This window comes from Natator depressus, chromosome 18 (genome assembly GCF_965152275.1).
Source record: "Natator depressus isolate rNatDep1 chromosome 18, rNatDep2.hap1, whole genome shotgun sequence".
Lineage (NCBI taxonomy): Eukaryota > Metazoa > Chordata > Testudines > Cheloniidae > Natator > Natator depressus.
The window spans coordinates 20224046-20239043 of NC_134251.1; the positions used below are offsets into that span (position 1 = coordinate 20224046).

The 14998-nt window shown below is 42.3% G+C and overlaps 1 protein-coding gene across 3 annotated transcripts in view; it reads right to left on the reverse strand.

Moving 5' to 3' along the window:
- CEP104 (centrosomal protein 104) overlaps positions 1 to 14998 on the reverse strand; it is a 42371-nt gene that overhangs the window by 19819 nt on the left and 7554 nt on the right. For all 3 annotated transcript variants that reach the window (XR_012642327.1, XM_074975431.1, XM_074975430.1), the window contains exons 3-11: positions 14411 to 14584; positions 13224 to 13362; positions 7560 to 7622; positions 6844 to 6920; positions 4597 to 4765; positions 4204 to 4362; positions 3166 to 3396; positions 1653 to 1856; positions 821 to 988 (exon numbers count right to left, since the gene is read on the reverse strand). Coding sequence is in view for 2 of the 3 variants with exons in the window: in XM_074975431.1 (XP_074831532.1) it covers positions 821 to 988; positions 1653 to 1856; positions 3166 to 3396; positions 4204 to 4362; positions 4597 to 4765; positions 6844 to 6920; positions 7560 to 7622; positions 13224 to 13362; positions 14411 to 14584 (1384 nt within the window). In the remaining variant the exon portion in view is untranslated. The remainder of the gene's footprint in view (positions 1 to 820; positions 989 to 1652; positions 1857 to 3165; positions 3397 to 4203; positions 4363 to 4596; positions 4766 to 6843; positions 6921 to 7559; positions 7623 to 13223; positions 13363 to 14410; positions 14585 to 14998) is intronic.

Here is a 14998-nt window from a genome sequence, read left to right on the forward strand (position 1 = left end):
CCTGGTTCTGCAGCTCCCATTGGCTGGGAACCATGGCCAATGGGAGCTGCAGGGGCAGTACCTGCGGGCAGAAGCAGCACGTGGAGCTAGGAGCTGAGGGAGGGGAGTTTTTGTCGCCCTTCCGGGGAGCCTCCCCCCGACCAGGTAAGCACTGTCCCACACCCCAACCCCCAGCCCTGAGCCCCCCCACACCCAAACTCCTGCTGCTAGGGGTGGGAGGGCCTGAGACTGCCCCAGCAGAGGCTGGTGTACCCTGAGCTGCTCAAGCAGTCCCTGGGCCAGGTGCACTGGCCGCTGCAGAAGTCACAGAGGTCACGGAAAGTCACAGAATCCGTGACAAACACGGAGCCTTACCCATAAAATATATTATTTGCTAAATAACCTAAGTTTCTCTTTCTACTATAGCATTTAAGTGCTGTATAAAAGTTTCACAAAAAACTTATTTATCGAGCACAGTCACTATTCTTCATGGCATGCAATATACAGACAACTCAAGATGCTCACATTTTATAAACTATTTACCTCTGTATATTATGCAGTTCCCTAAATTCGGCAGCAATTAAAAACCTGCATGAACTCACATTTTTGTAAAATTGCAACTATAATTCAAAGCCAAAGTTAATGTAACAGCATTCCCTTTTTGAGTGTAGGCTATTCAGATATTTAATATTATTAAATTACAATTATTTTCTCAACTAAAAGCCTTCATTTACTATGCCCTGATCCTGCAACTTGTTCCATGCGAGTATAGCCTTGCACAAGGCTGTGCAGGACTGGAGCTTCAATGAGGATATTTTTATTATGAAACAGTATTACTCACTGAAGACACTATGTCTTTTATGGCTCTTCTTATAAGAAAGACAGCAGCTCTAAGCATATTCTTTAAATCATCCTTAGATGTGCTGGCAGAGATTTCCATCAGCTTTTTATATATAGCAAGCAATGCATCTTCTCGATACGACCAAGTCTTGGAATATGCTCCTGCAACCTGATACAGAGCAAGATTACTGTTAAAATGGCTAATCTGGCAAGTCAATGCATAATTTAGTGTGACACAGGAAGAGACTTGCAAAGGCAAAATGGGAATTAGGCGCCCAAATCCCATTTACTTTCAATGGGACTGAGGCATCTTACTTCTTTTGCATTCTTGAAAATCTCTCCCATAAAATTGTTTAAAGGAAAAATGAAACTTTATACCAAAGGAAATGGGATTAATACCTTAACCTCAACAAACTAACCCAGATTTTGGCAACTACCTATCTACCGACAAAGCACCATTCGCTGTGGCACTAGCAGTGAAACTTTCATCAGAGGACAAATTCTAGAGCAGATAATCTGTAAACGTCTTCTTATCTCACTCCTGAAAATGGATGAACTAAATCTACACAAACTTATCTAGATATAATAGATTCCTCTGATAATATGTAATCAGCTCCTTAGTAACCGAAAGTTAGGTAGCCATGTAAATGCTGAAAATAGGCACCTGATTTTAATACTAGTGATAGTAATACCAACCTTTAGATTTGCAGTTCTATTTAATCATTACATATATGAAGCCATTATCTCATCATGCTTTTGTTCACAAAATGAATTCTAAAATGACTCAAGATCTGGATTATAAATGTGAAATGGTTTATTTTTCTGGTCTTTACCAAGGCCTCTCCGAAAACTTCAGTGGCAGGGCTGGCCTCCCTCAGCGCTTTCTCAGTTAATGGTTCTGGTTCCCCAGTGATGCCACTTCTTGGCGTATCACTGATATCTTCTTCATTCATCTCTGGCTCAAGGTAGGCAAATCCATCCTCATGCTGCTTACGAATAGCTGGAAGAGGTCTCTCATCGTAAGGCAAAAATTCAACCTAATGGAGAAGACAAGGAAAGTAATTCTAATTGTGATTCAGATCTGATGTTGTTCCATCACTACTTTGATTCATTTCAACACAATCCATCCAGACTTTTCTCCAGAGTTGTATCTCCTGCATTTTAAATGCAGGTTTGGAAGTTTTCATTTTTTATCATCCTGTTACCATGGCAACAGTGCTTTCAGAATGGAAGTCAGTACTAAGGATATATTTTATATGACATTAAGCAGACAAGATAAACACATTATGGAATTACATTTATAGCCACTCTCCAGATATGAAGACAACATAAACAGTTACATTATTTTACTCCAGTGTGCTGTAAAGAGATTATTGCTGCTCTTAGAGTCCAATCCAACTCCTACTGAAGTCAATGGGAGTCTCCATTGGCTTCAGAGGAAATTGGGCTGGCCTTACTGGTTATGTCTGCACTGCAATTAGACATCTAGAGCTGGAGGGTGCATCTGACTTGGGCTCAGGCTAAGAGGTTGTTTAACTGCAGTGCAGATGTTCCAGCTCCGGCTGTAGTCTGAGCACCAGGCCATCCCACCTCACAGGATCCTAGAGCCTGGGCTCCCAGCCTGAGCCTGGATGTCTATACTGCAATGAAACAGCCCCGCAGCTCCAGCCCTGTGAGCCCGAGTCAGCTGGCATGGGCCAGACTAGGGTTTTTAATTGCAGTGTAGACATAGTCTTAGTGTTTCTGGTTCCAAGAATTTTATTACAATTACTGCCTGGATTACTTTCCCTCATGATGCACGTGACATCAAGCCATTACTGTGTTCTTCAATCTCATTCTAGCATATTCTTTGCTGCTGTTTTGGCCCTGAGCCTAGACTCACACATGATCATTTCTAAAAGAGGAGTGTTATCAGATCATTAGAGGAACAGGCTGAGTTGTAGCCCAGCTCTAAAGTGAGTCAGCAGTGTGACCTTGGACAAGTCACTTAACCTCTCTTTACGTCAGTTTCCCTATTCGTAAATTGGGTCTAATCTTACTTAACTCATCTTCATGAATGTTTGTAAAGGCTTTCAAGGGTCTCACACAAGCATCATTATTACTAGATGAACACAGATTAACAGCAGAGAAAGTCAGCCTCTGATGCCATATGAGACATCAGCATAACCAAAAGATGATCAGATTTCTATAGGAAGCTCAATGTAATAAGAAAATCATTTTCTTTGGTAGATTCCTATAGAAATGGCCAAGAAAGGTGACTTTTGGCTCGACATGATTATATGATGATCTCTTGCAAATGTGGGAAGCCTCAAATCAGAGAAGACTCAGATAAACAAGATCACTTACATTTATCTTTGGAAAACTCTCTACAGAGGCTGGTGGCTGGGCTACAGGAGAAGTGGAGTGGTCAAGGACAATGGGCTCAGGAGAAGTTGTCTCGGGTGGCTTTTCTTGTGGCAAAGGCTCAGTCTTCTGTGCTTCTGTTTTTTCATGCTGGGGTGACTGCATGGGTTTCTTTTGCCGAGGGCTAACTGAATAAACCATAGGCTCAAGGGGAAATTCAGGAGGTCTTCGGATCTGAGACAAGAAAGGGCAATTTTGTACAATCAGATTTCCGTACATGGCTTCAAACTAAAATGCTGAAAGTGAAGCTCAGTCACCACTACTACATCAGCTGCTTTCGAACAAACACAACGTCACTTATAAAAATTAGTGGAAATCGTGGCTCTAAATGCAGGTGTCTGGCATAACAGCAAAGCAACACAAGGGAGAAGACAACAGATTATAAGGAGCCTCACCTAATTGGCAAATAATGGTTTCCCAATAGCTTTCCAAGCTATAAATACCCCTTGGGATTGTGGTATGTCCTCATTTTGAACTCCTATGGTTTGCAGTCAAGCCACCAGAAGCCCTTTATGCATGTACGTTAGCAACAACAAGAGGTGCTTAGTAATATGAGAAAGCCACGTGTCTTGGTTACATTTAGGTCAGACTAAGTGATCTAATGGTCTCTTTTATCCTTGAAAATCTGTGACTCTGTGCTGGATGGCCTTTAAATTAGACAAAACACGTGAGTATATCTAGTGTAACTGTGATTGTTAGTGCCTTTTCATTATTATTTATAGACCACTAAGTGTATATGGCTGGAAAAACTAGATGAGTACAGATCAACAGCAGAGAAAGCCAACGTCTGATGCTATATGAGCAACTAACAATCCAAGTAAAAAAATAAAGATTTAACAAAAATACTCTATGACAATTACCTAATGAGTCCTATCCCTTGAGTTTATTTTAGCTTCTCAGATACATATAATACCACTTGATAAAGCCCTATGAGTCAAGCCACCATGTGTTTATTTTTATATTATGACTAGTGATCCCTACCATCAGCTCTGGATCCAGAAGGCTGTGCAGCTCCAGTTGCTGATACACCTTCAGGCGGTACTCTTCCATCTGCTGTTTCTTCTGTTTAGCAAGATCATAATCTTCCTTCTCTACAGCACAGCGCTTTTCTACCTCATACCGCCCGAGTCGTTCCCCAACCTGAAAAATGGTGCTTTCATGTCATTAAGGTTGCTGGAAATCACATTCTTTTAAATGTATATAGAATTCCAGCCTGTAAAACTCAATTGTCTGACTCTTCATTTGTTATTTTTAAACACACCAGAGGGGTGACCTGCAGCCACCAAAAATGCATTTTACTGCAAAGATTGAGGACCATCTTATGGACAAATGAAAAACTCATGGATTTGTGACATGACGGTTATTAAACAGTACCTTTTGCAAATCAGCAATAGCTTGTTTGAGTTTCTTGGCATAGTCATAACGTTCATGACGGACAGCTTCATGCTTTTTCTCATCCAGTTTACGAATTATCTGAGCAACTTCCGGATCCTGGTACATATCAAAAGCCAAATCATCCAGTGGTGAAATAGAGTCAGGTTTTCTGGAGAAATATACATATATTTTTTGAGGTTAATCTGAAGCACCAGCTACATATATTCCTTCTTTTTTTGCTGCGAGAAGATTAATATATATTAAGATGACAATTATTTTTTTCTCATTCTTCAGTATACTGTGGATCTCACTTATTTTAAATGGCTCATCAAAGTCACATTTTTCCTGTTTTACTTTGAAATACAAGTTTAGCTCTTGTAAGAGTTATTTCTTCTGTTGGGTTCAATAACATTTAAGCAAATGTATATTTTCCATTTTACTCTACATTGAAGTTTACTGGATATGTTATCCCCTAACTCAATGTTCTAGACCTACCACTAACGAGACTTTGATGTGATCTGTTGTTTTCAGTGACATCTATATGATTAAATTATCACATTTCTATGTAAATGAAAGAGCTCCTCAAGACTCTGGTCATTGAGATTTTCTAAGGAAGAAGAGCAGATGTCTGTTGTAATGTTTATACACGGCTCTGAAGGTTTAAAGTACTAAGTAATAGCTAATTATTATACTCCTGTTATTTCCATCATTCACCAAAACCTCGTCCTCCCAGCCCAGATCCAATTTGAGGTACTTCTTCCTCCAAATCAGATAAACTGGAAAACGCCGCCTCTAGCACTAGTCGATGTTGGTATGACTGCAGTGATGTTACTAAGTAAACAGTTTGTCAGTGTCCACAGAAAATAGTCTTTTATTCAAAAGAAAATGCCTTCTACTTACAAGGGAAATTAACCACTAGAACATCTTACCAAGGAACATGGTAGATTCTCCATCATTTAAGTCTTTAAATGATAATTGGATGTCTTTCTAAAAATATATTCTCTAACCCAACCACAAAATAGGGGTTTGATAGCATTTCACCCAGTAATTTCTGTAAGGTCTGCGTTATACAGTTCAGACTAGAATCCTAGATGATCACAATGGTTCCTTCTGGCCTTAAAAATATATGAATTTATGACTGAGAGTAACAGTCTCTTCTTTTAAGTGAGATGCTAACATTTTTAAAATGAACAAAGAAAAAAGATCCAGAAATATAAGATTCCTGAAAATTAAAATATTGTGTTATTCTGATAGAGTGTTTTTGTGTACTAGGCATGCAGTGATATGACCTCTAGTTGTCATACAGGTAATTCATAATCTGCTGATTATTCTGAACAAATAATGCTAAGATTGGATCAATTTGATCAGAACAAGCAGAAAGTATTGTAGGCAAATATCAAAATCCTATGCAATGGACACAGATTGTTCATACACCACCAACACATGCAAAAACCAACATGTGTGTAAATCAAGTAACTGCACATTTACTGGCATACCAACTGAGTCAGTTACTTGATCTGCATGCCCAAAAGAGGGCTTCTGTAGGCACAATTTGTATGGCTTTTGTAGAGGTTTGAAATATGTGGGCCATGTAATTATGCAGCCTAAAAAGCCTAACGGAGAAACAGTTAGTGCTCTCTGACATGGCTGTTTGCTATGACAATATTATCGGTAGGAGAGTAAGTCAGTAAGACTCAGAGATCTAGCTAGCTTCTGGAGAGTATAGGCTAGTCTGTTAGCCAAACTACTCTCCTCATCTGTCACCTGATAGAAGAACTACCACTGGCCAAATTTGCAGTGCCGCCACATTGGTTGAATCCCTGACAGCCAGCATACATGTTGTGATGGCAACCACACTGTAAATGTTAAAGAGGAAAATAGGATGCATGGTAGTTAAAGTTGGGCTGGTTAACAAGACGCCAAGAAGACTAGCTAGTGCTATCAATTCTGTAACAACCGCTTGGGTTCAAATTTTGCATTTAAGGAACAACAATGTTTCTGAGAAATAAGACACAAGGGAAGCTGATGAAGAAATAAGACCCAACAGAATGTGACTGCACTCTGTTCATTCACTAAGCATGAAAGACATAATTAAGTTAATTAAGTGCTGAAGTTCAACAATAATCAGCACAATTCACAGCTTGGAAATGACAAAGTTCTGGCACCTAAAATTGTTTTTAATTATAGCTCATCGGGTCACTAGTTTTATTAACTCCTCTGATCCAAATCTCAGCAGAGAAATCTTACCGAAGGTATGTTCCATCTAAGGTTAGGTCATCTAGATTGTTCCCAAAGTAATGGTCAATCAGCTTCTCTCTTGAAGGCTTTGAAAGAAAAAGGTTAATGAAATGTCACCAATTTTTTTGTGAACAGGACAGAAACTATAGAGTCAAACAATTAAAATTAAATGTGAGACATCATGTCATGCCTTTTTCTATATGCCTCTATTTTTAGACTTAAATAACTAAGTTGAATTAACAGTATCTTCAAACAAACTCACATATATAAAAAGGTCTCACAATGTTAGTAGAGTTTTTACTACATCTCTGACAAAATACTAGTTTTGTTTAGCACAACAGTAAAAAGCAAACATGGCAAAACTGTTCTCTTCTATGCAAATTACACAGTAAGTTTTAAAATAAAACTATCATTTATATTTACTGTACTATAAGAGAACAACAGCATTTGTTCCAAACATACTGAGTTCCGTTATGCTAATTTTGGTTTACTCCTTCCAAGGGAATTTCTTTTCAAAATTACATTAAAAAGAAACAACCAACCAAAAAACAGAAAGTAAGTGCATGACAGCTCTGTTTAAACAACACTAATGTAACAACAACAAAAATCAAAAGGCACCCTACATTAGGTGAAGCACATCATTATTAAGTATGTGTAGCAACATTCAACAGACAGTCTATGTTTGAGATGGAAACTTTCTTCCATAATTTACTTTATATACTTACGTTATTGCTGTCATTGCTGTAGTCTGCAGGTTCCCCAATTATATTTATTGCTACCAGAGCAACCTAAGGTAGAATTAAAAAGAAATACAAGACCACTATTACTTTACTTGTATTTTATGAAGGCTTGAACAACATCATTTTATAACGTGCACTGCGCCATTACACAGCTTGTGCTGGCACCTCTAAAATATTTTTTATCACTTTCTGAAAATTATCTAGTAGTGAATTACTTAAATTCATACAGTCTATGGGCCCTATGCACCCAAATATATATAGACAAGAGGTCATTGTAAGAGTAAGATGCATATGTTCAACAATTTGTTATTAAATTAGCTAAAGGTAACTTGGCTAGAAACAACATGGTGTAGTGGTCTGCTACTCCCCTTTTAGGGCCATAAGCCCTGGTCGACACTAGGAGTTGAGGTTGAATTTAGCAGCGTTATATCGATTTAACCCGGCACCCGTCCACACGACGAAGCCCTTTTTTTTTTTTTTTTTTTTTTTTTTTTTTTTTGACTTAAAGGGCTCTTAAAATCGATTTCCTTACTCCACCCGACAAGGGGATTAGCACTGAAATTGGCCTTGCTGGGTCGAATTTGGGGTACTGTGGATGCAATTAGACGGTATTGGCCTCCGGGACCTATCCCAGAGTGCTCCATTGTGACTGCTCTGGACAGCACTCTCAACTCAGATGCACTGGCCAGGTAGACAGGAAAAGGCCCGCGAACTTTTGAATTTCAATTTCCTGTTTGGCCAGCGTGGCAAGCTGCAGATGAGTGCAGAGCTCATCAGCAGAGGTGACCATGATGGAGTCCCAGAATCACAAAAGAGCTCCAGCATGGACTGAACGGGAGGTACGGGATCTGATCGCTGTATGGGGAGAGGAATCCGTGCTATCAGAACTCCATTCCAGTTTTCGAAATGCCAAAACATTTGTCAAAATCTCCCAGGGCATGAAGGACAGAGGCCATAACAGGGACCTGAAGTAGTGCCGCGTGAAACTTAGGGAGCTGAGGCAAGCCTACCAGAAAACCAGAGAGGCAAATGGCTGCTCCGGGTCAGAGCCCCAAACATGCCGCTTCTATGATGAGCTGCATGCCATTTTAGGGGGTTCAGCCACCACTATCCCAGACGTGTTGTCTGACTCCTTCAATGGAGATGGAGGCAACGCAGAATCAGGTTTTGGGGACGAGGAAGATGATGATGATGAAGCTGTAGATAGCTCATAGCAAGCAAGTGGAGAAACCGGTTTTCCCGACAGCCAGGAACTGTTTCCCACCCTGGACCTGGAGCCAGTACCCCCCGAACCCACCCAAAGCTGCCTCCCGGACCCACCAGGCAGAGAAGACACCTCTGGTGAGTGTACCTTTTAAAATAGTATACATGGTTTAAAAGCAAGCATGTTTAATGATAAATTTGCTATGGCATTTGCGGCTCTCCTGGATGTACTCCCAAAGCCTTTGCAAAAGGTTTCTGGGGAGGACAGCCTTATTCCGTCCACCATGGTAGGACACTTTACCACACCAGGCCAGTAGCACGTACTCGGGAATCATTGTAGAACAAAGCATTGCAGTGTATGTTTGCTGCCATTCAAACAACATCCGTTCTTTATCTCTCTGTGTTATCCTCAGGAGAGTGATATCATTCATGGTCACCTGGTTGAAATAGGGTGCTTTTCTTAAGGGGACATTCAGAGGAGCCCGTTCCTGCTGGGCTGTTTGCCTGTGGCTGAACAGAAACGTTCCCCACTGTTAGCCATGGGGAGGGGGAAGGGGTGAGGGATTAGCCACGTGGTGGGGGGAGGCAAAATGCGACCTTGTAACGAAAACACATGTGCTATGTATGTAATGTTAACAGCAAGGTTTACTGTGAAAGAGTGTACCCATTGTTCTATAAAATGTGTCTTTTTAAATACCACTGTCCTTTTTTTTTTTGTCCACTAGCTGCATGTGTTTCAAGGATCACAGGATCTTCTCCTTCCCAGAGGCTAGTGAAGATTAGAAGGCGAAAAAAACGTACTCGTGATGAAATGTTCTCTGAGCTCATGCTGTCCTCCCACACTGACAGAGCACGCACGAATGCATGGAGGCAGACAATGTCAGAGTGCAGGAAAGCACAAAATGACCGGGAGGAGAGGTGGTGGGCTGAGGAGAGTAAGTGGTAGGCTGAAGAGAGGGCTGAAGCTGAAAGGTGGTGGCAGCGTGATGAGAGGAGGCAGGATTCAATGCTGAGGCTGCTGGAGGATCAAACTAATACGCTCCAGCGTATGGTTGAGCTGCAGGAAAGGCAGCTGGAGCACAGACTGCCCCTACAGCCCCTGTGTAACCAACCGCCCTCCTCCCCAAGTTCCATAGCCTCCTCACCCAGACGCCCAAGAACTCGGTGGGGGGGCCTCTGGCCACCCAGCCACTCCACCCCAGAGGATTGCCCAAGCAACAGAAGGCTGGCATTCAATAAGTTTTAAACTTTTAAAGTGCTGTGTGGTCTTGTCCTTCCCTCCTCCACCACCCCTCCCGGTGCTTCTCTCCTCCACCACCCCTCCTGGGCTACCTTGGCAGTTATCCCCCTATTTGTGTGATGAATTAATAAACAATGCATGAATGTGAAGCAACAATGACTTTATTGCCTCTGCAAGCGGTGATCGAAGGGAGGAGGGGAGGGTGGTTAGCTTACAGGGAAGTAGAGTGAACCAAGGGGCGGGGGGGTTCCATCAAGGAGAAACAAACAGAACTTTCACTCCGTAGCCTGGCCAGTCATGAAACTGGTTTTCAAAGCTTCTCTGATGCGCACCATGCCCTCCTGTGCTCTTCTAACCGCCCTGGTGTCTGGCTGCATGTAACCAGTGGCCAAGCGATTTGCCTCAACCTCCCACCCCGCCATAAACGTCTCCCCCTTACTCTCACAGATATTGTGGAGCGCACAGCAAGCAGTAATAACAGTGGGAATATTGGTTTCACTGAGCTCTAACCGAGTCAGTAAACTGCGCCAGCGCGCTTTTAAATGTCCAAATGCACATTCTACCACCATTCTGCACTTGCTCAGCCTGTAGTTGAACAGCTCCTGACTACTGTCCAGGCTGTCTGTGTACAGCTTCATGAGCCATGGCATTAAGGGGTAGGCTGGGTCCCCAAGGATACATATAGGCATTTCAACATCCGCAACGGTTATTTTCTGGTCTGGGAATAAAGTCTCTTCCTGCAGCTTTTGAAACAGACCAGAGTTCCTGAAGATGCAAGCGTCATGTACCTTTCCCGGCCATCCCACGTTGATGTTGGTGAAACGTCCCTTGTGATCCACCAGTGCTTGCAGCACTACTGAAAAGTATCCCTTGCGGTTTATGTACTCGCCGGCTTGGTGCTCCGGTGCCAAGATAGGGATATGGGTTCCGTCTATCGCCCCACCACAATTAGAGAATCCCATTGCAGCAAAGCCATCCACTAGGACCTGCACATTTCCCAGGATCATTACCGTTGATATCAGCAGATCTTTGATTGCGTTGGGTACTTGCATCACAGCAGCCCCCACAGTAGATTTGCCCACTCCAAATTGATTCCCAACTGACCGGTAGCAGTCTGGCGTTGCAAGCTTCCACAGGGCTATCGCCACTTGCTTCTCAACTGTGAGGGCTGCTCTCATCTTGGTATTCATGCGCTTCAGGAGAGGGGAAAGCAAGTCACAAAATTCCATGAAAGTGCCCTTACGCATGCGAAAGTTTTGCAGCCCCTGGGAATCGTCCCAGACCCGCAACACTATGCGGTCCCACCAGTCTGTGCTTGTTTCCCGGGCCCAGAATCAGTATTCCACGGCATGAACCTGCCCCAATAGCACCATAATGCTTGCATTGCCAGGGCCCGTGCTTTGAGAGAAGTCTGTGTCCATGTCCTCATCATTCTCGTCACCACGCTGACGTCGCCTATTCACCGGTTTCACTTTGCTAGGTTCTGGAGCTGCATATACTGCTGGATAATGCGCATGGTGTTTAATGTGCTCCTAATTGCCAAAGTGATCTGAGCGGCCTCCATGCTTGCTGTGGTATGGCGTCTGCGCAGAAAAAAGGCGCGGAACGATTGTCTGCCGTTGCTCTGATGGAGGGGGGGCGACTGACGACATGGCTTACAGGGTTGGCTTACAGGGAATTAAAATCAACAAAGGGGGTGGCTTTACATCAAGGAGAAACAAAAACAAACGTCACACAGAATGACCCCCTCAAGGATTGAACTCAACACGCTGGGTTTAGCAGGCCAATGCTCAACCTACTAAGCTATCCCTCCCTCTGGTATTTCAGGCAGGACTTTATGGAGGGAGTGAGGGAGGGGGGAGCAAATGAATACAAAACAAATCTGGTCTATTTTTTGTTTTGATCCACTCCATCTATCTTTTACGTCTTTGGCTGGCAGCAGACGGTGGAGAAGGACTGCAAGCCATCCACATCTCCTGCCTGCTCACCATAAGATGGTACAATAGGACTGCCTGCAGGACTAAAGAGAATGACCGGTCGAGTCACTCCTAATTTAGTCCCTGAGCCCATATCTGCCCAGGTGCTCCTGACCGACCTTACTGAGGCGGCCAGGAGCACCTCGGACATGAGGAGGAGGGTTTTCAGGCCTATTGTACCGTCTGCTGCCACAAGACAATGGGTTGCTGCTACTGTGTAGCAATGCAGTACCGCGTCTGCCAGCACCCAGGAGACATACGGTGACAGTGAGCTGAGCGGGCTCCATGCTTGCCGTGGTATGGAGTCTGCACAGGTAACTCAGGAAAAAAGGCATGAAACAATTGTCTGCCATTGCTTTCACAGAGGGAGGGAGGGCCTGATGACGTACCCAGAACCACCAGTGACAATGTTTTTTGCCCCATCAGGCATTGGGATCTCAACCCAGAATTCCAATGGGCAGTGGGAACTGTGGGATAGCTATCCACAGTGCAACACTCTGGAAGTCAACGCTAGCCTCGGTACTGTGGAAGCACTCCGCCGAGTTAATGCACTGAATGCACTTAGAGCATTTTGTGTGGGGACACACACAATCGACTATATAAAAACGATTTCTAAAAAAACTACTTCTATAAATTCGACCTAATTTCGTAGTGTAGACATAAGTCTGATTCATACACGATAAGTATGCAAAGTTAGAGAGGGTGATTCTCAGCTTCTTTCATTTTGGATAGATGTGCAGTGTAACTACTTAATTGTCTTGGCTGTATTATACAATAAGCACTGAGAGCGCAAAATGAAAAACAGCATAGAACTGCACACTTGATTAGTCTGTTCTGGATACACTGAATACCACTTCTAGCCAATCTGATAGAAGAGCAGCCAGCAAGAGAACTTTTACCTTCAGATATTATCTATACTCTTAATATACAATGCAGTGCTTGGATGAAAATGTGCCAAACGAAAGCTCTCTTGATTATATCCAAATGTCTTAAGTGTAGTATAGAAATCTTTAGAATCCTATATATTGAAGCTAATTGAAGCTAATAATTTGCACATTAAAGAAAAGAGACACCAGACTTTTAATTGACGTTGTGAATGAGTAATTCTCAGAAAAATAACTTCCCACTGGCAATTTTAATTTTATAAATCAAGGCAGCATTTTGCTATGGCAGTCTTGGACAACTGCAATATTGTCTAGAGCATCAAGTCACCATTTTAATTAATCTTACCTGACTGTATAAGTTGTATCTATTGATGTAATTTTTATGGAAAGTGAGTTTTAGATACTGTCCTACTGCATCCACGTACACTGACTTCAGCTCCCGTGCTTTGTACCCAGTCTTCTCATTGTCTGAGAGAGAGACATAACTGTAGAAAGAAAATTGATAAGGCACATGGAATGTGTAAAGTAAAATATATTTTGTTAATATAGAACATCCATTCAAATTAGTATTTTGATAAGTTTTAAAATGGTATTGAGAACTGAAATAAAGAATGCCATTTCTCTTTTTAAAAAAGCACTCTACGGACTTAATTCAAAGTGCACTGAAATCAAAAGACGTTTTGACACTGATTTCCAGGGGCTTTGGATCACTTCCTATATCACTTCAGTAGAATAAGCCCCATAGCCCCGAGCCCCCATTGAGAAAACATGTGAGTGAACCATTGGGGTTCTACTCCGGCAGCCACACATATGGACACAATTGCAGCACTGGGGCCTATGTATTAAAAGAGTTGATGTGTTAAATATGCTCAACTATTAATAGAATACCAGAGAACAGGGATGCATAAAACCACCTGAAGTTATGGCAACCACCATCCCTTTAAAACTGCAATAAAAAGGACTTTTCTATCTGAAGGTATTAAAATTGAAATCATGTACTTAGAGTATAAGGTCTTTGGGACATGGATCATATTTTTGTCATGTTTTTGTATGGCACCTAGCACAGTGAGGCTTTCAACTGGGGCTTCTAAGTGCTACCACAATACAAACAACAACACAGGACTTAATACATACTGGGGTTTTTTTATAGATTTTTCTTCTTTCAACAACTGTGCCTGCTCCACACGCATATTTAAAAAGATGACATGTCAGCTTGTGTACTGAGAGATATTGGTCAATAAGTCTAGTTAGATGTCTATATCCATGTTTATTAAAAACACAGAAAAGAATGCAGCTGTCATGTGTGTTCTGAAAGTCCAGGGAAAAATGTTGTCCTCAGTTGCACCCATACAATTCGAGTTACTTCAACTTTATTACCGTAGCATTCCACAGATGCAACTGGGGGACAGAATTTCCCTTCCCTATTTCCTTAACATCACATCAACATTTTACCAGTGACTAACATACCACTCCCTTCCCAAATCTTACCTTTCTGATTAAAGTGACACTATCATTTATGACCTTTTGACTTACCCCAGTCTGCGAAACCTCTCTGACTGATATGGTGCAAAGTACTCAGGCAGATTTTCACTAATGTAGAACTCAATTTTGCTTGAAATCATATACTGGTGAGCGAGTAATTGCAGCTTTCGAACTCGACATCTCTCCACCATCTGAAGGACGATTTCTTGCGGATACTGGCAGAGTCTGAAAGTAAAGAAAATTTTCAATAGTCATCTTCTTAAAGAGTTATTGCCAACTTGAATCACACTTTGTCTAAAAATTGTTTCTCTCTTATTGGTACAAGTAGCCCCTAACATTCAGAGCCATGCTGGGAAGGATGGGGGGAGGAGGGACAGCTTGCCCAGGTCCCTTGTTTGAGAGGGCTCCTAAAACCAAGTGACATTGTTGCCTGGCATGCAGGGTCATAGTGCCACTCACAATAGAGGGTCAGCCAGACCAAACCTCAACAGCTCTGCAACTCCATGTAATAGGTTGGAAAGCCCAGACCAGGGAGCCAGGCCCAGCTCTGTGACACAGGAGCCAAGCTCCTGCTGCGGGCTGAGTGTAGTGTGGGCTTACTCTCCAATTCCCCACCTTCCCTCAGTGGTAACTTTTTTA